The 14,878-nt window shown below is 35.0% G+C and overlaps 1 protein-coding gene across 1 annotated transcript; it reads right to left on the bottom strand.

The window, feature by feature from the left end:
- Positions 1–5,930: 5,930 nt before the first annotated feature.
- On the bottom strand, positions 5,931–12,633 carry LOC306854130 (thymus-specific serine protease-like; the record flags this gene model as incomplete). The annotated part of the gene is made up of 11 exons (XM_079391957.1): positions 5,931–5,984; positions 6,115–6,266; positions 6,866–7,045; positions 7,687–7,819; positions 9,437–9,721; positions 9,815–9,862; positions 9,964–10,041; positions 10,575–10,698; positions 10,780–10,909; positions 12,120–12,219; positions 12,493–12,633. 11 exons carry the CDS (start codon positions 12,631–12,633, stop codon positions 5,931–5,933), a joined length of 1,425 nt encoding a protein of 474 aa, XP_079248083.1.
- Between the last annotated feature and the right edge of the window lie 2,245 nt (positions 12,634–14,878).

Here is a 14,878-nt window from a genome sequence, read left to right as displayed (position 1 = left end):
AATGAATCACTGTAAATGATTAATATTATTTATTGGTGTTTGGTAAGGCAAGCATCACTGTTGGTCATTCTGAAGATTTAGGCTTGCTGGCAAAAAAAAATAAATCACAAATATTTCAGGAGAAATCAGAATGTCACATACTGATAAAGAACCCAAAGAGAATGAAGGGACCATAAAAACCCAGGGATGGTTTCTTTGGACTTGGGCCAGTATACAAAAAAAAAAAAGGCAATGCATTTTTAAACAGAGATTAGAAGATTCATTTACTTGCATATTTTGTTCAACGGTCAATATTTTCCCTTTTCTTTCTTCATCAGTTTATTTGTGTAGGTCTTGTTTGTTCGTTATTTCACCACATTTGGGAGCAAAGAAGCCATGGCAGGCTTTCCTTTCTTTCTCTAGAACCCTAAGTTTGTCTTTCTCTTCATCCTCAACTCACACAATCTCCCTCCCTCCCTCTCTTTCTTTTTCTCTCTCTCTCTCCCTCCGATAGTCTTCTTACAGATGGAGATTAACTCCGAGCCCAAGCACCATCCGTTTCCCTGACTGTTTGTTATTAAAGAGATGGATGGTGGCTTGGAGTGCCAGCCCGACACAACCGCAATTACAGCAGGGCCCATGATAGATCGAGGGAGAGAGGGAGGAGATGGAGAGAAGGAGATAGAGAGAGGCATCTATCACGCCCCTTAATCTACCTGTCACTTGGGGGAGGCAGGAGAGCAGAGTGTAGGGAATGAGTGAAAGAGAGAAATAAAGAGGAAAGATTTTGGTCTGGCGTATCTTGCAAATATAGTTCTGCTTTGCTTTGTCCTCTCTTTAATTGCAGAAAACATCTCAAATACAGTACTTTTAATCATAATCTTAATATTATACATTCACATCACATACAATTATGAGGAGGAATCTGAAGGCTCAGTTTAGATATTGTGATTTCTTGATAAGGTCACTAAATGCAAATAATGGCACACAACTAAGATAGCAACATAAACAGGCTTACCAACTTTTATCATGGAGAAAAAGCTTTCCATATACAAACACATTCAATATACATATACTGTATATACTTTCCATATTCAAATTGCTGAGGATTAGCATTCTTTATTGTGAAAACAATTACATTTAATCAGTTTAAACGTAAAATATGGCTATAGCTGTGGAACAAGCAGTATTCAGTTAGTTCAAATCAATGAATCCTTACCTGCTTCGACGTGTGACTGACAAATATGCATCACATTAAGTTTATTAGTTTGCTTATGTTAAAAATGTGTAATCCAAATGGATGGTATTCAAATGCAATTTAAATATTTAGTGCATTCGAACCACAGTATTTTTTCACAAATTAATTTGACAGAATCGTGCAAAATCTGGATAATGCCAATATGGAAATGCTATGTTTAGTGTAGTGAATTACTGCCTGTCAAGAGCAATATGAAAAGGAAGACATATTTATAAACCAAAATTGTCCATTTTTGAATTTTATTTATAAAAAGGTTCAAAACTTTGTTGTGATGTAAACGTATGGATGCAAATGCAGATTTATGATTATCAACCTAAAGTATAGTCTACTTTGCAAGTAGAGTGTCCGCAAAGTGCCTTAAACACAACTCTTTCCATCATACAGAATGAAATCTCAGTCACACTCACATATTCAAGCTCAACATTCAGCTCTTTTAACTTGAGGTGAAAGGGAATAATTCACAATTAAGTTTTTGCCACTTTTGTTTACAGACAAATGAAAGATGATATGTAAGAATGAAGATAGCAAAAGGTTGAACATCAATCTATCACCTGCATAAACAATAAAGCTCAACGTGTCTTAACACAGGTGCTAAACGCATGGCATCGTTTCAGTACATATGATGGTATATCTTGATACAGTGACAACTTTTTCATGACTTCATGATATGCCCTCAGACAACCAGCTAAACACACACAGACACTCCTGCAGTGAACCCAGAGCAGCGTGTAACGTTTGTGCATAAGTTTGCTGTAATGCAATACAGTTTTTCTTTTCCACTGTTACAAAAATGTTATGAAAAATCCAAGGTTCTCCCATTTCCTGCTCTCCCTCTCATCAGTCCCGAGGAGTGAAGGATGGGGTGGAGGGATTAATACTCTTCCGCTGGCCACCGAGATGATGGATGGACAGATGTAGAGAAGGACAGAGGGAGGTAAGAGAGAAGGCCAAGGGAGGAATGCTAAGCCAAGTGCTCGATAAATCTAATGGAAGGTCTGCTTTGCATCAGGCACTGACAGACTGTTGCAGAGGTGTTATGATGAATGACTGCTTTACCGCTTGCTGATTGGACTGAATTTCATGTTTTTGCTGTATGTGAAAGGAGAGGAGCTCTCAAACTTTCGTCTCTGCACATAGCGTTTTACTGTGGGAGTTTATGAGCCTACACTGATTTTCTGAAGGACCTGCTGACCTGGGAACAGTTGTTGTTTGAGGAGGGGTTTGAAATGGGACTGCAGTGTTTGAATTTGCCAGCCAAAAAAGGGGGGAAAAAACCCAGTAGGGTTAAGCATTTTTCTAAATCGCTATTCTGATATCAGCATTTTTTGACTGTGATATTACTGACAAAATCATCTCATTTAATGCTGAAATTATTATGGAGAATATGATACTGTCCAATCTAATCATCAAACTTATTTTATTGTATAAAAGATAGATAGATAGATAGATAGATAGATAGATAGATAGATAGATAGATAGATAGATAGATAGATAGATAGATAGATAGATAGATAGATAGATAGATAGATAGATAGATAGATAGATAGATAGATAGATAGATAAAAGTATTAATTTCTTATAGTTGTGTTTATTGTAACAACTTTCTTTTTAACTTTTTATCAAAGAATCCTGAAAAAAGTATCACAGGTCAATATTTCCGACTAACTCCTCTCAGAGCTTTCAAGCTACATCCACTAAACTCAGTGCAGTGCTTCAGTCTGTTCTGACTTCTATCTTGTCTAACAGATAAGACTTTTTGGTTCTTAGTGCAGCAATCAAATGGGCCACATGCAGCTATCTAACCCTTAATGCTGTTTATATGCTTAATAACCTTGAAACAAATATTTGTCATGCCAACATAATTCTATTTTTCTATGTGATAGCATCCTACCAAACAGTTTCATGCCAAAAGTAAGGTGTAATTCGAATCTGTTATAGGACTTAATTTCATAAGCAGAGCTCTTCTTGACACGGGACGTGTCTGTGCCACATATTTGTACATTGTAGCATGGCATCCCTATTTACACATGTGTGTGTACTTTTGTTTCAGACCGCATGTGTGTTTTCAATCAGCATCTGTAGTCATCTGTAAGTGTCCTTGTGCTGTGACCTGGCTAAGATCAGATAAAGTATGGCTTCACCCCTCCCCTCCGCCTGCCGCCCTTCTCCATTTGTTATGGAGTAGCTGTCGGGGCGCTGTGATTGGTTGTTGTGGTAGACAGATAGCCGATAGGCCCTGATTAATAGTTGTGGCTCTGGCACTTGCTCATTGATCAAGGGAACAGGCTAAAGAGAGAGAGAGAGAGTTTTCTACAACAGACTCTTAGTTTCTGCTTATCTGGTTGCAGTGATGAGATACAGCCTGTGTGCATGCTGCTTTGTTATTATTTACAGTACAGAATGGGTAAAAATATATTAGCATGTGTTTTGCTAACAAATCTGAGCATAAAGTGTGTGATGTGTGTTAATATATTATTGGAAACATAATACTTTGTACTATGCAGCAGCAGAGAATTTTCTTTATTTTTATTCATTTACAGTAGCCTATCTTTAATTTGTAATCATCAATGGACAACAATAAACAATATTTGTAAATGCCTGTGAAATAGATAAAAAAAGCAAAACCAAATAAAGTAATAAAATGCAGAAATTATTATTAGTTTTTCATTAGTATTATTATTATTATTTACATAATCATTATTGGTTTAAAACAAATTTATAAATAAAAAAAAAAAAATATATATATATATATATACAATGTTTAAATATCTGTAAAAAAGATTAAAAAAAACATTAATAAAATACAAACACTAAATAATTAATTGTAAAGTATATGAATAATTATATACATATGTGAACTAAAATAGTAAAAAAAAACAAAAAGAAAGAAAGAAATGCTTGCATGCTTTTTAAGATTTTTAAGATTATATAAATATGCTTTATTAGGATTATAAAATTAACTGGTTGTCATTCAATGTAAAAAAAAAAAATGTCTTTCTTACTTTTATTTTTCTTATATATGGGCAGATGACATGACATGTAACAGCAGTGTCCTGGAGTCTCGCTAATGAATTTTTTAAAGTACAAATATTACATTTCTATACCGTTATAGTTAACATAAAACCTTATCATGGACAATATTGTTTAAAAAAGTTTTAGATGAAGCAGAGCATATCACACTACAGATACTGCTGTTCACATGTCATATTTAAGACAGGATAAACGGTCGTGGTATATTGTATATTGTATATTGGCTAGTGTATATGTATTCATATTCATATAAGGGGGAAAAGACAGCCAAATGGAGTGAATAGTGTGTGTGTGTGTGTGTGTGTGTGTGTGTGTGTGTGTGTGTGTGTGTGTGTGTGAAGGCAGGGTGCTGAATGAGCTCTCTCCGAGGGGGGGTCAGTAGTGGGAGGTCGTGACCTGGTCGACCCTGAGGGAGTGGAGATCATCAATCAGCGAGAGGCAGGACCAAACAGCAGGAGCTGAACACACCCCCTGTCCCCTAAACCACCCCCTCACACACACACACACACTGCCGCCAAGCAGATGGCCTTGTAACAACTGGCTCTTGCTCACCTTACACACACTCATACATTCACAGATTGAGTATGATTGATTTTCTGTTTCTGCCGTTGTTCAGCCAGCACTTCACATGCCTCTATTTGTAAATTATTTGCATAGAAACAGTTGATTACTCCTGTAATGTACAGATCATGCAATAGGAATATATGAGAATACCAGGATAATGTTCTTGTTCTTAACATCTTGCATCCCAAAATATGTCTCTTGGTCCTGGAATTGCATCAATAAATTGGTCAAATGTATAGTACAGAAAGTTTTGCAAGATTCGTCTATTATATAAATTGGATCTACAATTGAAGCAACTGCACTACACCATTACTCATGCAATTATTATTATTTTCATTCTGAAAGGTACTTACAGATCAACCCTCATCACATTTTTCTGGCTAGAAGAAATTGTTAATAGGAGGGGGTACATAATACCAATAGCGCCTCCTATTGTATAAGACAAGCTGGTGGCTTTTCATCATCGATGTAAATTGCCTATTATACTTTTTTTCTGAGGTTAAATTTCAGAAGTTCAAATTTGAGCAAAAATGGCATTTCAGCAAGGCCTAATGAAACAGCAGGATCATTTCTACCCCTGGAATACACAACCAATAATTATTATTTTTCATGGTGTGAAATTTACCACATCTGTATTTTACCAAAGAACACAACAACACATAAATTATTCATTACACATACATTTTATTTTTAAAGGTCTTTGGTTAGTATGGAACTTATTTTACATAAAGGGGGGGGGGGGGGGCATATATAAATATTGAGCCGACTTTATATAACTGTAAGTGTATTTAACTATTATGTACTTACAGTACATTAATATTTTATTCAGTGTACGATAAAATACTATTTAAAGCACTTGTGTGTAATTGCTTATACAATTGCACTGCTGACCAAACCTCAACACAAAATGTACCCCTGACCCCAAGCCAATGTGAATCTGGTTAGTCTCTCGACTCCTAAAGATTAAAAAACCTAATGCAGAAGAGATTTCAAGATTTCAAGCGCTCAAATATCTATTTTTGCCAATTAAGGATAAAAGGAAACTCAGTTGGCATACTTTGGTCATATATGATTATCAAAAAGACATGCTGATCAAATCTTATGGTGCCAGTGCTGCACTTTTGAGCCACATGGCCACACGTCTTCCAATCTCCTGTGGGGGTAAGAACATGAAAACTGTGAGAGAAAAAAGGCACTTCAACTTCCTTATTTTTAAAATGAAAATGATAGAAATTATTAATTAATTCTATATAATCTAATTTTTTCCACATTTAGATTTTTACCTTCCTGGCTTGGTGCAATGCAGGTTTATCCATTGATTTATCTGAGTTCATGTCCCTACAGTGGGCGGTGCCATCGATAAGAACGACTCTGTCATTGTCCACCATAGTGTCATTCCAGACCACGCTTAGCTCTGTCCACGGGTCAATGTTTCCTTGGTCAGAAAAACATGTCTTAATGAATCACATATCCCATATGGCAAAAAAAAAAAAAAACATTTTGTGGCCAAAATATATTTGAAATATATGCTCAATATATGTTGCAAACAGTGAAGCTAAATTAAATATATTTTTGAAATAGGAAATATATTTAGTTTCAAACTTCATATGTCGATTGAGGCTCTAATGTAATCTCGTTGTTTTACAACAATGACAATAAATTATTTATTCATATTCATTATTCAAAACATATTTTTTAATGTATTTCTGAGGCAAGAAAATGCATTTTCTTGGACTGAAATATATATTTAATGTATGAATGTAAATTAAAAAAATATATATATATATATATATATTTAAATGCTTTTAACAAATTAAGAAATATATTTTTTGGCCATTTTTGAAATATATAAAAAAAAATAGCCGATAGGCCCTGATTAATAGTTGTGGCATAAATCTAAGTTGAAAGTATATAAATAAAAAACAGCTGTTTACACACTTATAATAATTATAATTTTTTAATAATAATTTTGATGTTTTTTAATAAACGTATTAACAGTGAAACATGAAAGCCAAACTTCAACTACATGCTTACCATTGATATAGAGCACTCTTTGTGTTTGGGGCCGGTTCCCTCCATAGTACTGGTTGGTAAAGTCAATGTGGACAGGCAGACGGTCCTGAGGGATGTCAAAGATTTGAGAGCAGAGCTCAGTCTGAGATTGGATGGTTGACGTATGTGAAAAGGGGCAGCTAGTGTCCTCACATGTCTGATCTGCTCCATAAACCAACACAAAAGGTACAAAACTGGATGATAAAATAACTAAAAACTATAGACATCACATAAAGTAAATTTGGAAAACACTTGTAAAAGATTATTCAATTAGCTTAAATACACAGACATTACAAGAATTTGGCTGCACTCAACAATTTCATGAATGTCATAGCATTACATATGTCAACCCAAATGCTATTTAAAGATAGCATTAACACAATTCTCAAGCAAATCATTTCACAAACATGTTTGTTAGTTTTTAATTCATGCAACAATAGATATACTGTTCAAGATAAAGACAAAATGTAGTGTGATACAAACATTAGCCAAACATGTCCACACATATAAACTACACCAGTGGTTACTATAAAAATGGCTATATAGCAATCACCTTGACGCTAGTTTGTTAAAAGTCAATGCAAAATGGAAAGAAGATGAGAATATTAGAAAATGTTTGTTTGCAGATGCCACTTGGTTTGATTATTTTTTGTTTTCTAATGTAATGACTTTCAGACAGAAGTGTGAAGATACTCCTGGGGCTACTGTGTAGGTGTCTGTGTGTGAATATGTCTATAGGGAATTTGATTGAAACCCAGAAATTTGAGAATGATCAGAAAGAGCACTGTAGGCTAGATACTCACAGAAGCCAAACTCAGTGCAGGTCTGGTAGAACCACTGTCTGTAGCTGGATGTAGCTGTAGTGTTTCTGAGTTCAAGCACAAGCTTTTCACGAGAAACATCCAGACACGGCACCTTCTCTCTGGCACGGTACATCTGAATAAATGGCAAAAATCTTTTTCAATTGAGAATTTGTTTTATTTATTTTGTAGCAAGAGGAAACATTGTAAAGGCTTTTTTTCACAGTCATTGATGCCCTCTGCTGGTTAGATATGTGCTTTTCATTTTAGTTGCACAGTTCAGGTTATGTGCATAGACCATAGAAGGTTATGTGCAGAATATAACACTAATAACATGATGCTAGTGAATACAGCGTATACTGTCTACTATGAAATTGAAAGCATTATAGGATAAACTTTTTCAAATACTAGTATGATAATTGTTGCCATATGACCTAGTTTACATTCAGCATACTGTGCATTTGTAATTCAATTTTGAGTAAAACATATCTTACCATTCGAAAGATCAAAAATTAAGTCAAGAAAAAAGATATTGCAGCTGATATTACTTCTAGCTCATTCATCACACATTGTGGGATACAGTATTCCACACAATGACTATATACCACAGAAATAGTGTACTGTAAGTCATATGCTAGTATGCTATTCTAAGTGTCCACCAGAAGTGTTAAGAGTACCAGAAAAACATACTTGAGTAAAACTACAGATACCTTACAGTGAACCAAAATAAAAATAAAACCAAAATAAAACTGAACACCTGAAAATTGCAATAAATAAATAAATAAAAGTTATTATTTTTTTTATTTTTTTTTATAATATATCAAAGTCTTCTTGCACTGGATGTACTGGATTGGGCCTCATTGCCAGCTGCAGTCATGTCCTTATATAAAACACCTGCTGTGATTCACAACTACTTGCTAAGGAGCTCACATTCTTGTAAAGTAGCCTTGTTGACAAGTTTAGGTGAGCAAGGGCAAAATGCAAAAGATATAGTACTTTCAGTGCCATGTAGCGCCCACATCTTTTGTAGCAGAAATAAACTGCTGCAGAAAAGCTAGGTGCCATGCAAAATGTAATATGTAACTGCAACACTCTAATGTAGAGGAGTAAAGAGTACAGATACTCATTCAAAAATGTAGTGAAGTTGAGAATAAAAGTTGCTAATATCTTTGATACTCAGTAAAACTACAAAGAATCCGAAAAGATACTCAAGTACAGTAATTAGTTACAATTTACTCCAATACTTCACACCTCTGGTGTCCACTGGACAATTCTTTGTTCATTTATAAATTCATTACATTCATTTCAGTAATTGTGAGTTCAAGGTAAGTATACCAATGAAATAACTTATATAGCCTGAATTAAATAATACACTAAATTAAGTGGATAGAGAAGTCAATCAAGCATAATATTATTAAAATAGCAAAACGTAATAAATAAATAAATAAATAATCAATCTGTGGTAATAAATACTGTTATACCACACTTTTAAATACATCCTAATGCTTAAATTTTGTTTTTTGTTTTTTTGCATAAAATTTATTTGAACCAAATAAAACACCCACTGCTCCGGGTGTGTGTTCACGGTGTGTGTGTGTGTGTGTGTGTGTGTGTGCACGTTGGATGGGTTAAATGCAGAGCACGAATTCCGAGTATGGGTCACCATACTTGGCAGTATGTCACTTCACTTCACTTCATTAAAACTATAACACCAAACAACACATTTACATAATATGAGATCAAGAAATGTTACCGCCACAAGTTTGACCAGACGGTCATACACCTCCTCCTTCTGTTCATTCTGTTCACTCTTATTGGTCATGATGCCACAAAGTTCTGCGATGCTGAATGCAACCCCCTCCTCATTGTATTGGACGGTTCCCATGAAGATATCAGCCAAACTCTGCAAAAGTTCCATCTTGTCCTCTTGTTTGATAGGGGTCTCACAACAGCCAAAGTCTTTTCCCACCTCTACCTCATTCCCCATTAGCAGAGCTGCCTCAACTGCTGCAAACACCCCTTTCACTTCTGCTACACACTGAGGACACACACACACACAGAGAGAGAGAGAGAGAGATAGACACTCAAACACACACAGAGAAATTCATAGTGACCCTAAATGTGCTCTTACCTTTTTAGAGCCGCCCACTGCCTCATTCATAAGACTATAACCAACCACCTGCAAAAATGAATAAATAAATACCAAACTATACAAGTTATGCAATAATAATGTGCTCTAATTGATAAAATATCTCCCACGTGTGTTTTACAAACCCATACCCTATTATAAGAGCTAAAGTCCAATTGAGCTTGAACAGGGGCAGAGGATGCCACTGCTCCATAGATAAGATGAGGAAACTAAAAGAGAAAGAAAGTTTGAAAGTTATAATATTTGTTATTTATATGTTCACTGAAGCAGTCTTTGGTGACACAGGAAAGAATAAACGATGACAGAATTTGGTAACACTTTACAAGAAGGTTCCATTTGTTAACATTAGTTAACTACATTAAAACTAAGTGAAAATATGTTATTCATGAATTCTAATTGCAACATTTTCTAACACTTTATTAAAAACAAAAGTTGCATCTTTAAACATTATTTAGTGGACATGAGCATGGACATGAACAATGAACAGTTGTAGCCTAATGTTATTGACTAATGTTAACTAAGATTAATCAATACTGTAACAAATGTAATGCATTAACCTACTACTGGAACCTTATTATGAAGTGTTACCCAGATTTTTTTGCTTTCATTTATTTATTTACTTTTTAAGGTGCAGTTAATAGAACTGGTTGAGATTTGATTGTCTAAAATAGTTTGTTTGAATGAAAGATGTAGATTTTTTTTTTTTTTTTTACTAAATAACAAAGATTGGTTTGAAACAAACCTTTCCTCTTAACCAAGCTGAGAGAGCTCCAGCATAGGAACCACCGAAGCTGATCCAGGTGTTCTTATGTGAGAGGCTGAAACGCTGGCTGATATAATGATGGAACGCAGCCAGGTCGGCCAAACTGAGATAGAAACCACATGTATTATAAATGTCACTGTGATCATCATTGTGATCTGAGAAACGGTCTTTCAGCATCACTTACGCCTGCTGGCTGGAGAGATCTCTCAGGTTCTCTGTCTCTAGACCATCGGGGTTGATGCTCTGCCCATAGAAGCGGTGCTCCAGGGCCACCAGCAGTGCTCCATATCTCTCTGCCATGTCCACATGGTGGCCTAACAATTTTTCAATATACAGTATATATTCATCTCTGTATCATTCATACTTAAAATGAAATGGAAATGTTTTAGCCTGATTCCATTACAGAATCTTGTAAAATGTCTTTCACTAGGCCTTGAAAACGATCTGTTTTTCTATGTTCATCTTTGAACAAACCAATATGTGACCCTGGATCACAAAACTTAAGTCACTGGGATATATTTTGTAGAAATAGCCAAAAATACATTGTATGGGTCAAAATTATTGATTTTTCTTTTATGCCAAAAATCATTAGGACATTAAGTAAAGATCATGTTCCATGAAGATATTTGGTAAATTTACTACTGTAAATATAGCAAAACTTCATTTTTGATTAGTAATATGCATTGCTAAGAACTTCATTTGGACAACTTTAAAGGCGATTTTCTCAATATTTAGATTTTTTTGCATCCTCAGATTCCAGATTTTCAAATAATTGTATCTCGGCCAAATATTACCCTATCCTTACAAACCATACATCAAAAGCTTATTTATTCAGATTTCAGATGATGTTTAAATCTCAATTTCATAAAATTGACCCTTATGACTGGTTTTGTGGTCCAGGGTCACATATGTTGATCTAGAGAACTAATAATGATACATTAACTCCAAAACATAACTGTATAGTTACCATACCATATATTAATTAATTAATTTATTTTTGCCCACATTTTTTATTTTGGGTTTCAAGTTTAGTTCAATTCATCATCATAGCACTTGGCCGGCTGGTCTATATACAGTCCCAGAAGTTCACAATCTGCTGCCATTGTGATGTTCCTCATTTGTAAGCAATTGCTTTGGATAAAACTCGTTGCTAAATTAAAATCAAATGTAAATGCAAATTATCGAGGCAACCAGTGAATGCCATGTGACTCATGATTGGAAGTCTTTTCAGCTGATAGGGAAAAATAATAAAGTTACAAAAATATTTTGTACTGTAACTGATATGTGAAAGATGCTTTTTATAGAGCTTAACTTTTACTGAAGCAGGAACATTCCTGAGAGTGCTGAGTATGCTACCTGTTATGGATTCGAGAAAATAAAACCCGCTTTTGGTGCCACCCAGTGGACATGTTCAGCTGGACACGGCAGGGATGTGCAGGAGGAGGTAGCATGACACGTTTTTTTAGCAGATCAGGTTCAATGTAATAATTTGTATGATTTTAAACAAGGAAAACTGGTACTAACCGAACAATACACTGAATTTAGAGAGTGGGCCCTCTCCTTCTATGTAGAGAAAGACTGGTCCATCTGAAAGCTGCCAATAAACGTCGTTCACAAAGAATTTCTGCAGATCAAATAGGCCTATTAATGAATAAATTATGATAGCAAAATAATTGGCATGATAAATCGTTCATTTTAATATAATTAAAATAACATTTTATAATAAAATAATAATCATTATTAAGTCATTTGTGTTATATTTATTTCACATAATTATTTAAAACCTAACAATAATAACACATTATTCAAAATGACATATTTCTTGTTCTTGTGCCACCCTGATGATATCACATTTACTGAAAGAGAGTGAGTGTAAGGTTGTGTCTATAATTTGTACCTGTGGGAAAGTTTTGTCATTTTTCCTATCAAAGTGGTTCAGGGGTTGGTGAATTGTGCCTGTTTTGGGAATGACAGTGGAAGTGTGTGTCACACTCTGTTTTATTCTGGCCTGTTGGATTTTATGCACATGGTCCTTCATTCTCCGTAGAATTTGACCTAGAAAATATACCATATATCTATATGAAAACAAAAGTGTGTGAGTGTTTGGTAATGTAATAATCTGATGGGGTTGAAGCATATTTCAGTTGGACAAGAAGGAAGCGTTTAAGCATATGTTGTTTCATTTTTTGTCAGACATTTTTTTCCATACAGGATTCACTTTAGATTTACTAGATTTATATTTACTAGCAGCACTTGTTAGTTTTATAGTTTATTTATCATGCTCATACATTTTACATACACACACACACACACACACACACAAAGCTTATCTGGACTTGTAGGAGCCAAAATTGAGTTAGTATTTAAGTTATATTTGATGCATTGGTTACTCTCAGGAATCATGCCTGAACATGTTTTATATTTATCTCATTACTCAACCATTTAGCGCTAAATTATTTCAACCACATCGATCAAATCTAGTAAAGCTTTGGTGTACCTTCACAAAAGTCACACACTAATTGAAAGAACATTAATAACCCAGTGAGATTTACAGTGCCCTCCAAAAGTATTGAGGCCAATTCCTTTATTTTTGCTATAGACTGCATTTATAGTTAGTTAGACGTGTAACCAACATGAAAACCATAGAGGTGTCTGCGGGTGAAAAACGAGCAATTGTGAAGCTGAGAGAAGATGAAAAATCAAACCATTGCACAAACTGGCAATAGCAAGTACAACCATTTGGAATCTCCTGAGGAAGAAAGAAACCACTGGTGTACTAAGTAACACCTCAAACGGGTAGATCAAGGAAAACATCTGCAGTTGATGACAGAAACATTGCGACAGCTGGAAAGAAAGACCCTAAAACAACTGTTAGTGACATCAGCAACAACCTCCAGAAGGCAGGAGTGAAGGTATCACAATCTACTGTTCGTAGAAGACTTCATGAACAAAAGTATAGAGGCTACACAAGAAGATGCAAACCACTCATTAGCAAGAAGAATAGGAGACGAGCCTCAAAAATTCTGGGACAAGGTTTTATGGACTGATTTTATAGATCAAAGTGATGGAAAGGCTAAAGTTTGGAGAAAGAACGGATCTGCTCTTGATCCCAAACATACAAGTTCACCTGAAACACAGTGTACACAGGTGTACATTATAGTACACATTACACAAGTAATGTAATGGCTTGGGCTTTCATCGCTTCTTCTGGGACAGGCTCATTAATCTTCATTAATGATGTAACACATGATGGCAGCAAAATTAACTCAGAAGTCTACAGAAATATTTTGTCTGACAATTTACAGAAAGATGCAACCAAACTGACTGGGAGATCCTTCATCGTGCAGCAAGATAATGACCCAAAACATAGTGCCAAAACAACAAAGGAGTTCATCAGGGGCAAGAAGTGGAAGGTTTTAGACTGGCCAAGTCAATCTCCACACTTAAACCCTGTAGAGTATGCATTTTACCTGCTAAAGAAGAGACTGAAGGGAGTAACCCCCCAAAACTGAAAGAGGCTGCGGTGAAAGCCTGGAAAAGCATCACAAAAGAAGAATGCAAAAGTTTGGTGACGTCAATGGGTCACAGGCTTGATGCAGTTATTGAAAGCAAAGGATTTGCAACTAAATATTAAGTCTTTTTTCACTTTAATCTATGTTAATTCTATCTGTTCCAATACTTTTGGTAACATGAAAAATAGGAAGGTTCAAACAAAAGGTGCTATCTTCTAAGTTGTGTATCAGATCCAGATGAAAATACCTGTAAATAAAAGCTGAAATGTTCATCTCTCATCTCATATTCATCTTTTGATGTCAAACCCAAATGTTTTCAGTCTACAGCAAAAATAAAGGAATTGGCCTTACTGTTCCAATACTTTTGGAGGGCACTGTATATCTCATAACATGTCAAGAAACAGAACAGTGATTTCCTCCAGAAAAGTCAACTGACTCAGAGCTTGATAAAGACAATAAGTGTAAACATACTGACAAACTTAAAATACAATAATGTGGTGAAATACTGGAGATGATAATGCTGTCCCCTTTGAAGGGGAACCGTTTCGTTTAAACATGTCAGAAGGAGCAGATGAGAAAAAAACAGATGAAGTGACAAACTGCATTCATAAAATGCATAGAGCACTTTAGAAATAAAAGCATAAATTGCTATACAAAGCAAAATGAGAAAAAGTAGAATTCAGTCTTACTGCATATAACCCATTATAATAATGATGAATGGGAATTGGCTGATCTTCAAAATATATATATTTTTTTAAATATAAATATTAC

The sequence above is a fragment of the Barbus barbus genome (genome assembly GCF_936440315.1).
Source record: "Barbus barbus genome assembly, chromosome: 34".
Taxonomy (NCBI): domain Eukaryota; kingdom Metazoa; phylum Chordata; class Actinopteri; order Cypriniformes; family Cyprinidae; genus Barbus; species Barbus barbus.
This window is presented reverse-complemented; position numbering and strand designations above follow the sequence as displayed.